Source organism: Conger conger, chromosome 4, assembly GCF_963514075.1.
Source record: "Conger conger chromosome 4, fConCon1.1, whole genome shotgun sequence".
Taxonomy (NCBI): Eukaryota; Metazoa; Chordata; class Actinopteri; order Anguilliformes; family Congridae; genus Conger; species Conger conger.
In genome coordinates, this window is record NC_083763.1 from 77,657,937 (window position 1) to 77,673,602 (window position 15,666).

Consider the following 15,666-nt stretch of genomic DNA (forward strand, 5'->3'; position numbering starts at 1 on the left):
TAGGAGGGGCCTTATCCAAGCAGGGTATTGTGGGAAGTGGAGTCCCACAGGGGTCGGCGCTGGGGGTACTGCTCTTCCTCATTTACATAAATGATCTAGACACGGGCATTGAAAGTAATTTAGTTAAATTAGAGCAGATGATACATAAATAGGTTTAGCTAACAGTATGGACTGTACTAAAGTAATCCAGGAAGACTTAAACAGGATCCATAAGTGGTCAGAAATCTGGCATATGAAATTCAAGACAACAAAATGTAAAGTTCTACATGTGGGAAATAAAAATGTAAGGCAGGATTACTTCATGGGGGGTACAAAACTGGATAGTGCTCAAGTTGAAAAAGACTTGGGGGTAATAGTTCATGTGCGGTAGCAGTAAAATAGGCCAATAGGATGCTTGGATACATAGCTAGGAGTATTGAGTCCAAGTCCAAGGAAGTTACCTCATACAATACTCTTGTTAGACCACACTTGGTGTACTGTGTGCAGTCAATGTATAAAAGATAAGTGTTATGACTTTATACACAATTTTGTATGACGAACAGCAGTGAAGAAATGTTACTAGATATAACTATTGCACTAGAAATCTGTCTCTTGCTTCATCTCTCCTTATAGCCCTACAAATATGGTTGTTTTGTCTTCGAGCAGAAAAACAATACAAGCTTTATTTGCGTCTGAACCAGAGTTTTGTGCTCGGAACACATCCCTTTTCTGCGATGAACTAACCGAGCTACAGGAAGGCTGCCAGCACTCCTTCCGGTGAACTAACTCAGAACCAAGCTACTGGAAGGCTGCCAGCACTCCTTCCAGTGAACTAACTCAGAACCGAGCTTCAGGAAGGCTGCCAGCACTCCTTCCAGTGAACTAACTCAGAACCCAGCTTCAGGAAGGCTGCCAGCACACCTCCCAGTGAACTAACTCAGATTGTGTTGTGTGGAAGTCCTGGTGGAGCAGTGAACCAGCACATCTTTCCACAATTGCCAACAAAACAGAGAAACACACTTGGGTTTCTTTTAGTTACCATGTTTATTTTCATATCCAAGCAGCTGCTCAAAAATTCTTTCCAAACAAATACATTTCTGTCATTTCCATCACAGCAGACATTTCTTTAAAGCACAAGAAAATTACATTTATTAAGGAATCAGAAATGACAGTCCAAAATACTTGGTACTCTGGTACAAAAAACAGTTTGTGCCAGTCAGTTGGCTATTTTTTCAGCTTCACTGACAATGACAGAGTCAACAGCAACAGCATAGTGGTTTATGGTACATGACTGGGACTCGCAAGGTCGGTAGATCAATCCCTGATCTAACCACAATAAGATCCACACAGCCATTGGGCCCTTGAGCAAGGCCCTTAACCCTGCATTTTTCAGATAAAAGTGGCAGCCAAATGACATGTAATGTTATGCAATATTCCAAATGCAGATGCCACACTTGAAATGAACTCTAGGAACTCTAGCCAAAAACCGTTGGTGTGAGTGTGAGTATGACTGGGTGAATGAAAATCATCAATTGTACAGCGCTTTGGATAAAGCGCTGTATCTTTTGGAGATTTACAAATGAAACACTTCCCAATCATCACATTTATAGGGCTTTTCACCTGTATGAATTATTTGGTGTCTACTTAAATTTGATTTCCGAAGAAAACACTTCCCACACTGATCACATTTGTAGGGCTTTTCACCTGTATGAATTCTCTGATGGTTGGCTAAAACCCTTTTCTTGAAAAAACACTTCCCACACTGATCACACTTGTAAGGCTTTTCACCTGTATGAATTCTCTGATGGTCAGTTAAATAATTTTTCATGAGAAAACATTTCCCACACTGAGTACATGTGTAGGGCTTTTCACCAGTATGAATTCTTTGGTGTGTAATTAAATTAGATTTCCGAAGAAAACACTTCCCACACTGGGTACATGTGTATGGCTTGTCACCTGTATGAATTACTTGATGTTTGTTTAAGTCAGCTTTTGTGAAAAAACACTTCTCACACTGAGTACACATGTAGGACTTTTCACCTGTATGAATTATCTGGTGTCTGTCTAAATGTGATTTCAGAATAAAACCCTTGCCACAGTGATTACATTTGTAGGGCTTTTCCCCTGCATGAATTCTCTGATGGACCTTCAAAACAGCCTTCACTGAAAAACTCTTTTCACACTGATAACATCTGTAGGGCTTTTCGCCTGTATGAACTCTCTGGTGTCTCTGTAAAACAGATGCTTTTAAAAAACACTTCCCACACTGAGAGCATTGGTGGGGCTTTTCACCGGTATGGCTTCCCTTGTCTTGGATTAACTCGGATGGCTCATTAAGGCATCTCGCATGCTGGGTGGAACGGTCCTGTTCTTTCCCTGGTTTCCAGCAGTTTGGATTTGACTCTCCTGCACACTGCCATGGTTCAGTCTGGTCTTGGTGAACAACACCAGCTCCATTAAGCACAGTGTTCATGAGATCACTCACTAATATTTCACCAGATTCAAACTTCACTTCATCAAATTTAATATCATCACATTTAATTTCCTGCAGGACACTGATGTGTTCAGCCTTAATGTAGCCTCCATCATCAGTCTCTGTTTTGATTTGGTCAGGATGCAGATGGGTTACATATCCCAGCTCTGTAAAGTCTAGGCTCTCTGTCTTAATAAGATCCCCAGTGTTGGTGGGACCCAGATCAGTTTCTGTTTTTATCAATGGTGAGTCAGTGTGGTGTACAGCACTGACCCCACTGTGTGCTGTAACACACTCTGGCTCCAGTGTGTTGAGTCCTGGTGTAGTACACTCAGTCTCTGACTCTGCCATGTGGACAGACTCCAGTCCACTGAGTTCCTCTTCTTTCAGTCTGATCCTGTGCTGCTCAGTGAGCTCTGGTAGTGTTGTCTCAGTGTCCTGTCTCAGACAGACTCCTGCCTGCATCATACTGCTGCTCAAAGGTGTGCAGAAGTGCAGCTCCTGGAGGGAAACAGGGGAAGAGATTTAGCCTGAAACTGGTCTAACCGCATCAGCTGACAAGTGAAGATATATGAATCCATTTTTATCCCCGATTTGGCCTTTTTGTGGAAAATGACATCCCTTGCAAAGGGGATTATGTAGGTGTTGAAGGTGCTATAAAACCGCGGTTAACATATCAAAACACACGAGAACATGCAATTTGGCTAAAAAAGGTCATATGTAAAACCATGTCGATAGCAGACAATGGATAACTTCTCAACCTTGTGGTTTTCATCAAATTATTTAAATCACACAGGGTATTTAAACATGGCTAGTCTACATAATGAGATTTGTCCGAATCTGAGGTTGGCTTTGAACCCTAACCATTCTGTATTACACATTCACCATATCATTAGACTATTTGAACTAAACAGTGGATATTTTTGCATTGCTTTCATACTAAAGGCATTCAATCACCACTTCTTCCAAAATTCATGAATACCTCTCTCAGTCAGTGTTCACTACCAGCAAAAGTTTGTAAAAATACAGCAAATTCTAATTTAAATTCCATTTTTTTGTTTGCAGCCTTGTTACCATCTATACAAAAGTGATCATACTTGCATTGAAATGTGCATGTATATAGGGTAAATATAGATGTAGTTGTCACTGAAGAGATTTTTCCACTATTACTGCTGTATATGTACTGTTGAAACACCTAGCTGTCATTTCAGTGAACAATCTACCCAGGTGTTTGTTGTTTGTGCCACCTTTGGATTGGCATTTGCATTCTTTAGCCTTGGTGGGGAAAATGGATGCAGCCAGAAACAGAGGAAGATGACGTCGCGGAAGAGCAAGAACAGTTGTGTCTGATGAAATCAGAGCCACAGTCATTGATCATGTGGTAAATCACGGTCTGTCCCTGAGGGAAGCAGGTTGAGGGTTCAACCAAACTTGCCTAGATCCACAGTGGCTTCAATAGTGAGGATGTTCAGGCAAACCAACAGGTACTATACAGTATTTACAGAATTCTGACTGAAGGAGTTCAATTGATGTGTATATTCCAGCAGTACTGTGATTTGAGATGTCTCCAGAAAAAGCAGATGCATCAGTGCACATTTGTCTTTGACTCACTACAGGACCCAGCGGTTACCTCACACAGTCACACTGGGGGAAGGGGAAGAATGTTTATGCCTTAACAAGAGGATACAATAGTTGGGATGGTCATTGTCAACAACAGCATCAGGCTAAGAGAAATATGCAACAACATAATCGCAGACAATAACATATTTCCAAACATTGACAATGTTGCACTACAACCATTTCAAGAGTGCTACAGAAACATCAGATCAGTTGTACACTGTCCCCTTTGACAGGAACTCTGAGGGTGTCAAGGAACAATATGAAGTTTATGAAGGTATATGTGAAGGTTTAGGACCACCACCCACATGAACAGATGTCACTTCTAGATGCAATGGCTGCTGGGTGTATGGACATAACAATGGAACACATCCAGGGCTGGAAAAGGCACGCAGAGAGATGTTTTCTTTGGTGTATAGCAAGAGATAACATACGGAGTGATGTTGATGAAAATCTATGGCCAAAGGCAGAGGACAGGATGGATGGGCCAGGCCAACAGTAGATTTCTGATACTGATAGGCAGACAATATATGTGCAAATTACTGTAGGCCTATATAGTGAAAATATAGCTTTTTGGTATGTATTTGTTATTGACTGTAATGTATTGCGTAATTGATTGTATTGTATTTTTCTTTTCTGAATTACAGTATATTGCACTGTGAGAACAAACGTCTAAATACTGTAAACGCTCTGAAGAATACTGTTGCTTTTGTGATTTGTTTCTTTATCATATATTGTTTTACATTACACAGTAAAAATTGTTATTCTGGGATTCCAATATAGTAAAACATTCATTCATTTACAGTTTACTGTAAATTTACCACACTCAGTCATGACTATTGTGAGAGGCAAACCAACAGATCAAAAGTTTCTTTAGCTACTTGGCTTGAAATATTTGTGGATGCAAAAATAGAGGAAAGGGAAACACATAATATATGTATTTAGCAATGCTCCAAGTTGTTTGTGTTTTGTAGTTCATTGTACAGTGAGTGACAAAGTAGTCTTATGGGAGAAAGCATGTGCTATAGTTATGGCAGCAAGAGTCACTTTTGGGTGAAATATTAAGTGTTTTGGTGGTTGAAGTGCATTTTGCACCAAAGGTTAACTGATGTGCTCTGGTGTGTTTCAAAAGCACACAGTGTGAAGAGTTTTGAAAAAGTGGACATGGTATTGAGACAAGTGTGAAAACGATTGTAAAAAACTGTAAAAGTTACCAATCAGAATAATTTAGGCTAAATCAGGCTAAGACGTTATTTTGAATTTGAGGGTTGTCATGAGGGAGTGTGATCGTGGTAACCTGCTGCGAGCTTACTGGCAAACTAGCCGAGCAAGACTACACCTACAGAGCAGGAATTGAAAGCATTCAATTCAATCGTTGGATGCACAAGAAAATACGACAATAAATTCATAAATGAAACTAAATACGTTTCTTGTGAGATGTTTGTAAATTATTCAACAATGGTTCGATAACACATAATAGTATTTAAGCGTACTTAGCTAATTTAGTAGGAGAACAATTTACCTAACCTACGGCTTCATCCAAGGTCTGTATCGTTATCGTTAGCTACTTACCAGGGCAATTGCAATCTAGTCAACAGATCTTGTGGAAACAGTCGAGGTACGAATGAAAGTACCACATAGAAAGCTCGCCATTTAAAATAAAATATATAAAGACAATTCCACGAAACGATCCCAAGTGCGTGTTAAACAGTCTATTAGTAACGGTAGCTACGTCGTTCTTAGGTGAACGAAACGAATGTCATCAGCTCCTATCCGTGTAACTGAATTGGTTCTTGAGAAAAAGAAAGAAAAATAAACTATTAATCCGCGGCTGCTAGCAAGCAGGTTTTCTGGCCATTTCATATAAAAGCCTCTCCACCATTGAACTGTATCCACAGATTTAAAAAAAACATTTAAAAAAAACAACGGGAAAAATCTCTTCTTCGTCATTGGCGGAATTAGAACCATTATTACCGCCCTCTACTGGGGTGGAATGTGGTCTTCTTCTTCTGGAGGCTTTTAAATGCCCATTTTGGTTCAGGGTTGAAGCTGATTAGGCTACATCCAAAAAAGGGAAAAGTGATCTACAGTGGACCAACTTTTCAACATCAAATATGATGTTCCATGATCACATATCATTGATTCCAACATCTTTGACATAAATGCCTGAATTATGTTAGGATTTACTAGCTCACAAGTAAATACACATATCATATAATATGTGTGTGAAGTGTTTGTAGACACATTTATACAGTTTATACAGTCGTGAAAAAACAGTGGTTAAACATAGTTCATAGTTTCATTTCACAAGCTGTGAGCTTATGAAGCAGGAAAAATACTTGGGTGGGCGGGATGTTCATCATTTTCAAAGCGCAGATATCGTTCATTCCGGAACATATCCCATTGTATTCACTTCACAACATTGATATGATGTCACACATAATAAAAAGCATTGTCCTTCAGTCCAACCCTGGTATGCTTAGTGAAATTACTGTGTATTCCTATTAACTACTTGTACGAGTGAATGTTCAGTATCCAGGGGAGGCAGCCGAGCTTGGTATATTTCATGCTATCACCAAGCTGCAATTCACCAAGGTACATTACATTACATTACATTATTGGCATTCGGCAGACGCTCTTATCCAGAGCGACGTACAACAAAGTGCATACCCATAACCAGGGGTAAGTGCGCTGAAAGACCCTAGAGGGAAGTACAATTTCAATTGGTACCCGTACAACAAAGATAAGGACCAGGGCCAATTTTTTATTTTATTTATTTTTTATCAACAAATCAACAAACAAACAACAAAGTAAAAGTGACCAAACTTAACTATCCAAATACTGCTTACCTAGTCAACTAAAAATACCGAAACACTACGTAAATCACAAAGACAACAATTAAGGTTCACAGGGAGGTAGGGAGGGATGGGGAGAGGTGCTGCTTGAAGAGGTGCATCTTCAGTTTGCGCTTGAAGGTGGGGAGAGATTCTACAGTTCTGACCTCAACGGGGAGTTCATTCCACCACCGTGGAGCCAGAACAGACAGTAGTCGTGAGCGTGAGGTGGAGGTTCGGAAAGGGGGAGGTGCCAAGCGGCCTGTGGAGGCTGAACGAAGAGGTCTGGCAGGGTGTAGGGTCCGATAATTTTTTGTAGGTAAGCTGGGGAAAACCCTTTAACTGCTTGGAAGGCTAGCACCAATGTTTTGAATTTGATGCGAGCCATGAGAGGCAGCAAGTGGAGGGAAGTAAGCAGGGGGTGACGTGTGAGTATTTGGGAAGGTTGAAGACCAGACGAGCTGCTGCATTCTGGATAAGTTGGAGGGGTCTGATGGCGGACGCTGGGAGGCCAGCCAAGAGGGAAATGCAGTAGTCCAGGCGGGACAGAACCATCGCTTGGACCAGGAGCTGGGTCGAGTAGGGGGTGAGAAAGGGGCATATTCTCCGTATGTTGTATAGGAAGAACCTGCATGACCGGGTCACCGCCGCAATGTTCTCGGAAAGGGACAGTCTGCTGTCCATCACCACGCTGAGGTTCCTTGCACTGGGTGATGGCGTGAGTGTGGTATCGCCGAGGGAAATGGAGAGATCCAGGTGGGGAGAGGTATTAGCAGGGATGAATATAATTTCAGTCTTGCCTGGGTTGAGCTTTAGATAGTGGTTGTCCATCCAGCTCTGGATGTCACTCAGGCAAGCAGAGATACGGGCAGAAACCTGTGTATCAGATGGTGGAAACGAGATGAAGAGTTGGGTATCATCATCAGTGGTAGGATAGCCCATGTGCAGTGATCACAGGGCCAAGGGAATGAGTGTAAAGAGAAAAAAGAAGCGGGGCTAGGACTGAGCCCTGGGGAACTCCTGTGGCAAGGGGCCGAGGTGTCGATACCGTACCAGCCCAGGCAACCTGGAAGGAGCGATCAGAGAGGTAGGACTCAATCCAGTCCAGGGCTGTGCCACAGATGCCCGTTGCTGACAGGGCGGACAGGAGGATGGAGTAATCCACAGTGTCGAAGGCAGCAGAGAGATCTAGAAGAATGAGGACAGAGGAGAGGGAGGCCGCTCGTGCGGCATGGAGCGACTCACTGACGGAGAGTCTGTCGAGTGGCCCGATCCGAAGCCGGACCGATGGGGGTCTAGCAGGTTGTTGTTAGAAAAGAAAGAAGAAAGTTGAGTAGAAGCAGCTCGTTCTATGGTTTTAGAAAGAAAAGGAAGAAGAGATACCGGGCGGTAGTTCTGGATGACGGAGGGATCCAGGGTAGGCTGGTAGGTACCGCAAGGTCAAACCCCAGCCACGTTTTCTGTGATGATTATTTGATATAAGTACCACCATATTTCAATCAGGTGGCCTGTAGCGTAGTGGTTGAGATGAATGACTAGGACACGCAAGGTCAGTGGTTCTAATCCCGGTGTAGCCACAATAAGATCCGCACAGCCGTTGGGCCCTTGAGCAAGGCCCTTAACCCTGCATTGCTCCAGGGGAGGATTGTCTCCTGCTTAGTCTAATCAACTGTACGGCGCTCTGATATGAGTGTCTGACAAATGCAAATAATGTAATAGTGGATGGACCAAGCTTTTCAAAATGTCCTGATATCTTCTATGTGCAGGGGAGGCAGAAAAGCTTGATATTCAGTGGGCTCCAGAATGATTGGCTCCCTGGGGGCATAAGTGCAAAGGATATCAATGATTCATAAAAATTCTACTTGGAGGAATGGCCAAAAAGCGTTCTCTAACCTTCTCACAAATTTGCATGATGTTTATTTAAGTTGTATAGTTAATGTTATAAAGTGTCCATAGAGTGGTTGAAGGGATGCATTTTAAATTACTCTAATTCTTCAAATGTATTTTAAACCTTTCCTTGATGTTAATGTGCTAATTAAAATTATAGAACAAAAATGGATTATTTACATGTAATTTTATTAATCTATTCTAAAAGAAAATGAATAGTTTTACAATGTTTTACGATGTCTGTTTAAAATGTAAGTTGTTAGGCCCAAATAATAATATAGTTTATATTTTTCGGAAAACTGTACTTGGAAGTATAGCTTAATTCCATTATATAATACCGTTTTTATCATTGGCAGTTTTATTTTTAAAATTGTCAGACCTTCTGGAAAGTCTTTTTTGTCGCTAGCTTCACACTGCTCAGTTTTCTGGGGAGAGGCTTTTATGAGAAATTGTAATCTCATGTTGGGGCGCAGGGCTGACATGCTGGCAAAGCATGCTATTTGGTTGGCTGAGTCTTAAATTGGGGAAGTTTCATGGGACAGCAAATGTAAATTACATTATATGTCATCCAAAGTGAGAAAGTAACGGTAGGAAGTATCCTAGACTTTATACAATATAGCTAACCAATCATTTGTCATACAAACATCACATTGTCTCTCTTAACCCGCCTTAATATTTTCTGTCACTCTATGACAGCTGAGCTGTCTTAACCCCTCGTCTCGTCTCTGCAATGAGTCACCGTATCAAAACATTTCCCCGCAAAGACACACACTGCTTAGCCTGCACTCGCTAAATCAAAACATTTTGGAACTAATGTCATGACTTTTAAAACACCAGATTAAGTGTACTCCTTGTACTTTGTGTGCACAAAGAGCTCTTTTACAGCTCAATATGTTTGAACAGACACGCAGTTTTAATAACTTGTGCTGCCTAACAGCATTAAAATGATGCCCTAAACATTATGACTTGTTTATATTATCATTGTAGTACTAAACAGCTTTTCAATCAAACTTCATCATTATTCTAAAACAAAAGCACTTTGATCAAACTTCAACAACAGATCTCAGATATCCCTGAAGTTTAACTGACTTGGTGTTACACTGTGACGATTAAGTGTTCCCTTAATTTTTTTGAGCAGTTTATTTACTGGAATTCCTTAAAGAAACTGTGCTCCCCTCCATGTTGCAACATCAACAGGGAAGTAAAGCGGATGTATGGGCAATGACAAAAGATATAAAAGATGTGCTGGTTCATCGCTCCACCAGGACTTCCACACAACCCTCCCACACTCCTCTTCCTCAGCCCCCACAAGAAGACAACTCACCAGGTTGGGCAGTCTGTAGCGTATCATGGTCTGTAGCGTATCATGGTGGTAATGCTAAATTAAAGCCGGCGTCACAGGTTTTGATGTTGTCACTTACTGTATGTAATGGGCGATTATTAAATAATGTGTTTTCCAAAAAATACATTGTTTAATTCTTACCACACTGCTTTTAAAAATGGCCAGTGATGGTTAATTGGGTAACAAGCTACTTGTTTTAATTTAGTTGGCTTGTCAGCTCATTTTGAAATCCTTCTTAAGCCAACCTAGAACTACATTCTCTTTTGCAGTAATGATGCCGGGAGTCAATGTGGGTTGGTTGCAAAGGGATTGTGTATCCATGTACATGAGATGATTAGGTGGATAGAGCTATTGGAACCTAATCACTCTCCTATCACTGCAAATAGTGAGCACTGCCATGTAGACCAAATGGCTGCCTGTAATGTACTATAGTCTAGAGTTAACAACAGTTTGTGATATGCTTCTTTCCATTTTTCATGCCAAATCAACATGTAAGAACATTGAAGGAGAAACTGTATGCTATGTGACGTGCTATGATGTCTTTCCTAGCAGCAGGGTATGTTTCTTGCGGAATACGAAGGTGTGTAAAAAAATGTTTACCCCACTTTGGCTGAACTGTGTCTTGCTTGCTGAGAGCAAATTTATTTAATTCGTCAATAAATGCGTTTGATCTGCACTGCGTTGTACGTCGCTCTGGATAAGAGCGTCTGCTAAATGCCATTTAATGTAATGTAATACATATTTGGCGAGTTTCATTAAACTCTGTATGACATGGATATGCGCTGGGCACACCATGGAGTGAAAGTACACTGTACATATCATAGGCCACGTATGGACAATTCCATTCAACTGTCCTTCAGTTACCCCGACTCAATTAAATCATGAGCTTTTTACGCTAGTTCAGTCGTATCTTTAACAGTCAAAAAGCGTTTGACATCGATAGCATGTATAATATGGCGCTTTTGGGGGGGCTGCACTCCAGTCAAGTAGGTGGCGGTAATGCACCTAAATGATTTAAGTCCGCCAATGAAATCAAAGGCGAAGAAGAGATTTTTCCTGTCGGTTGGTTATCTACGGATACAGTTCAATGGTGCAGAGGCTTTTAGCTGTGTGAGACAATCTGCCTGCGGGTCGCCGCTGACTACTAGACGCTCTATTTTTATTTTTCTAAAGAACCTATTCACTTGCACGGAGAGGTGATGACATTCGTTTCGTTCACCTAAGAACGACGTACTGTTACTAATAGACTGTTTAACACGCACTTGGGATCGTTTAAATTGAATGAACTTGGCATTTCCACCCAAGAAATCAAATCAATGGAATGAATATGGGTAAGATTGGAATTTTAAATTCCAACCTGTTTTTTCATGACTGTATAAACTGTGTAAATGTGTCTATAAACACTTCACATTATATGATATGTGTATTTATATAAGCAGAAAACCATCAGTGAATTACATTTAACAGTTTAATTTTTAAATGAAAATGGAAATCTTGTAAGTTCATTAAGGGTGGGGGGTTATTTAAAAAAGAATATCCTGGTGTGTACTGGGGTTCATGGTCACGTCTATCTTGACAAGTCCTCCAAGACCTGTAGAATTTTTCATATTTAAAAAATGTTCAAATGTATGGGACCAATTCTTACATAAGTTTACAGATTATTCTAGCTGTGGCTGGTGTGCTTAGAAACAAATTGGAGCCTAGTCACAACACTAAACAAATCCCCTTTCAAATTGAGGACAATATCACCAAGGATTTGCATTCTGCATTGTTTTTTCTCATTTATGTCTTGGCAGTTTCTTTTGGAAAACTGCATTTTGAGACTCCAAAAGCCAATATGGAAACTAAATGATATTATGGGTCTTGTGAGGTGTAACATACTGCTTATTAAACTATACAACGTACTAAACAGTACAATACTTTTTATCCTGAAAAAAGCGTTACTACTTGCCCCGTCTGTCGCCCTCCTGTGTGTTTCAACTTCCCCCTCTGTGCAGCTCTCCTCAGACAGCAAGAAGGTCGAGAACATCATAAAGAAAAGGTGCAATAATCACAATAATAGCATCTTATATACTAAATAATATATTAATTCAGGTCCATTCATTGAAGTTTTTTTTTGTCAAATACTGAAACCAAATCTGCTGAGTGACAGTCGGAGGGTTCTCAGTTCGAGTGAATGAGGTTCGGAGGGTTGTCGATTCGAGTGAATGAGGTTCACTTCCCTTCAATGAAATGTCTGTAGACGGTTCTTTGATGAGCTGAAATTATACAGAATTTTCTAAGACACGGATGGGGTTTCTCTACAACGATGTTACTGATACTGATCAGAGCCTCTCGTACTTGGGTTAATCGTGTTTGAGAAAGCCAAAACAAAAACATAGATAATAACATTAAGGTGTACAATTACTTTTGTAGTAGTATACAATGGCAGAATGGACAAAATTCCTCCAGAGAAGAAAGCAATGGACATTCTATCGACATAGTTACTGAAAATTGCTCTGTGAAAAAAGGAATGAAGGCAAATAAGTATTATAGGAATAAAGCTTATGACACCATATGAATAAATATCATGAAATAAAATCTGGAGGAAAGACCAAACCACGGATTAAAATTGATTCTGTTGTCTTCACTTGTCATCTGATGTGGTTACACCAGTTTCAGGCTAAATCTCTTCCCCTGTTTCCCTCCAGGAGCTGCACTTCTGCACACCTTTGAGCAGCAGTATGATGCAGGCAGGAGTCTGTCTGAGACAGGACACTGAGACAACACTACCAGAGCTCACTGAGCAGCACAGGATCAGACTGAAAGAAGAGGAACTCAGTGGACTGGAGTCTGTCCACATGGCAGAGTCAGAGACTGAGTGTACTACACCAGGACTCAACACACTGGAGCCAGAGTGTGTTACAGCACACAGTGGGGTCAGTGCTGTACACCACACTGACTCACCATTGATAAAAACAGAACCTGATCTGGGTCCCACCAACACTGGGGATCTTATTAAGACAGAGAGCCTAGACTTTACAGAGCTGGGATATGTAACCCATCTGCATCCTGACCAAATCAAAACAGAGACTGATGATGAAGGCTACATTAAGGCCGAACACATCAGTGTCCTGCAGGACATTAAATGTGATGACATTAAATCTGATGAAGTGAAGTGTGAATCCAGTGAAATGGTAGTGAGTGATCTCATGAACACTGTGCTTAATGGAGCTGGTGTTGTTCACAAAGACCAGACTGAACCATGGCAGTGTGCAGGAGAGTCAAATCCACACTGCAGGAAACCAGGGAAAGAACAGGACCGTTCCACCCAGCATGCGAGATGCCTTAATGAGCCATCAGAGTTAATCCAAGACAAGGGAAACCATACCGGTGAAAAGCCCCACCAATGCTCTCAGTGTGGGAAGCGTTTCCTTCAGAAATCTTATTTAAACAAACATCAGAGAATTCATACAGGTGAAAAGCCTTACAAATGTGATCAGTGTGGGAAGTGTTCCTTCACGAAAACTGATTTAACCAAACATCAGAGAATTCATACTGGTGAAAAACCTTACAAATGTGATCAGTGTGGCAAGTGTTTTTCAGCAAAATCTGGTTTGAGCAAACATCAGAGAATTCATGCTGGTGAAAAGCCCTTCAAATGTACTCAGTGTGGGAAGTGTTTTCTTCAGAAATGTCAATTCATTACCCACCAGAGAATTCATATAGGTGAAAAGCCTTACAATTGTACTCAGTGTGGTAAGTGTTTTGTTCAAAAAAATCATTTAATTGTCCATCAGAGAATTCATACGGGTGAAAAGCCCTACACATGTACTCAGTGTGGGAAGTGTTTTCTTCAGAAATGTCAATTCATTACTCACCAGAGAATTCATATGGGTGAAAAGCCATACAAATGTACTCCGTGTGAAAAGTCTTTTACGAATTCATCTGCTTTCAACGTGCACCTGAGAATTCATACAAGGGAAAAGCCCTACAAATGTACTCAGTGTGGGAAGTGTTTTGTTCAAAAATCTAGTTTAACTGTCCATCAGAGAATTCATACAGGTGAAAAACCCTATATATGTACTCAATGTGGGAAGTGTTTTCTTCAGATATCTCATTTAAATAAGCATCAGAAAATTCATACAGGTGAAAAGCCCTACAAATGTGATCAGTGTGAGAAGTGTTTTCTTCAGAAATCTCATTTAAATAAGCATCAGAGAATTCATACAGGTGACAAGCCCTACACATGTGATCAGTGTGGAAAGTGTTTTTTAAGGAACGGTGATTTAAACATCCATCACATAATTCATACAGGTGAAAAGCCTTACACATGTACTCAGTGTGGGAAGTGTTTTGTTTGTAAATCTAATTTAAGGAGGCACCAGAAAATTAAAACGGGTAAAAACACCTACAGGTGTTCACTGTGAGAAGGGTTTTAATAAGAAATTGTATTTATATAGACATGAGAAAATTCAGACAGGTGAAAAGCCCTACAAATGTGATCAGTGTGAGAAGTGTTTTCTTCAGAAATCTCATTTAAATAAGCATCAGAGAATTCATACAGGTGACAATATCACCAGATACATACAGAAATTGTCTAATTCAAACATTAAAAATACAATTTCCAGAAGGAAAGTTATTTTCCCACAAAGCCTTGGATAAATGCTCCTGAGCTACTACAAGACTGGCTCTCCTGCCTGCATGTTTCATGTAGGAAAGCTCCACTGTAATGAAGTGTATTATGCCCTGCAGCTTTGATCACAAACCTTTCTTGTTTTCTAGTCAATCTGGAACCAATATTGATGGTGACATTGATAGCTGCCACCTTTTAGTATTTCCTGCCCAGAGATGATGGATGAAAATTTACTGGAGCCAATTCTGGTACCGTTGAGTGGCTGAACTGTCCTTGTCAAATAAACTATGTTTTGGACAGCTAGCTGACTGGGACAAACTGGGGTTGCATTTTTATTAAGTACCAAATATTTTGGAGTGTAATTTATTATCTTATTGCTTAATAAATTTCATATTTGTATCAATGAAATGTCTGCAGTGATGGAAATGACAGAAATCTGTTTGGAAGGAATTTTTGAGTCTGTTTCTCTGTTTTGTTGCCAATTCTGGAAAGATGTGCTGGTTCACTGCAGCAATGTCCTGTACAATAGTTATATCTAGTAACCTTTCTTCACTGCTGTTCGTCATACAAAATTGTGTATAAAGTCGTAACACTTATCTTTTATACATTGACTGCACACAGTACTCAAAGTGGGGTCGAACAAGCGTATTGCCACAATAAGATCCACACACCCGTTGGGCCCTTGAGCAAGGTCCTTAAACATTGCTCCAGGGGAGGATTGTCTCCTGTTTAGTCTAATCAACTGTACGTCGCTCTGGACAAGAATGCCATTAATGTAATGTACCCCACATTTGTGCACCAGTGTCCTGACTTTTGTGAGGAAATGTATCTCATTGGTAAAACATCAGATTCTGAAAATGTATGGGGAGTTTCAGTGATGAGCAAAAGGGTGAAACTGTTTATAACATGGATATGCACT

The 15,666-nt window shown here is 40.5% G+C and overlaps 2 protein-coding genes across 2 annotated transcripts; one reads left to right on the forward strand and one right to left on the reverse strand.

Annotated features, from left to right (window-relative positions):
- Nucleotides 1-999: 999 nt before the first annotated feature.
- LOC133127151 (zinc finger protein 585B-like) lies at nt 1,000-5,950 on the reverse strand. The gene is made up of 2 exons (XM_061239826.1): nt 5,642-5,950; nt 1,000-2,953 (listed from the first exon to the last, which is right to left on the reverse strand). Exon 2 carries the CDS (start codon nt 2,918-2,920, stop codon nt 1,553-1,555), a length of 1,368 nt encoding a protein of 455 aa, XP_061095810.1. The 5' UTR covers nt 2,921-2,953; nt 5,642-5,950; the 3' UTR covers nt 1,000-1,552.
- A 5,266-nt stretch (nt 5,951-11,216) lies between these two features.
- On the forward strand, nt 11,217-14,670 carry LOC133127142 (zinc finger protein OZF-like). Its single transcript, XM_061239815.1, has 2 exons — nt 11,217-11,463; nt 12,823-14,670. The coding sequence occupies exon 2, from the start codon at nt 12,856-12,858 to the stop codon at nt 14,539-14,541; it is 1,686 nt and encodes a 561-aa protein (XP_061095799.1). The 5' UTR covers nt 11,217-11,463; nt 12,823-12,855; the 3' UTR covers nt 14,542-14,670.
- Nucleotides 14,671-15,666: the final 996 nt, after the last annotated feature.

Coding starts and splice junctions, on each gene's coding strand:
- LOC133127142 (XM_061239815.1), top strand. CDS start 12,856: ATGATGCAGGCAGGAGTCTGTCTGAGACAGGACACTGAGACAACACTA.
- LOC133127151 (XM_061239826.1), bottom strand. CDS start 2,920: ATGATGCAGGCAGGAGTCTGTCTGAGACAGGACACTGAGACAACACTA.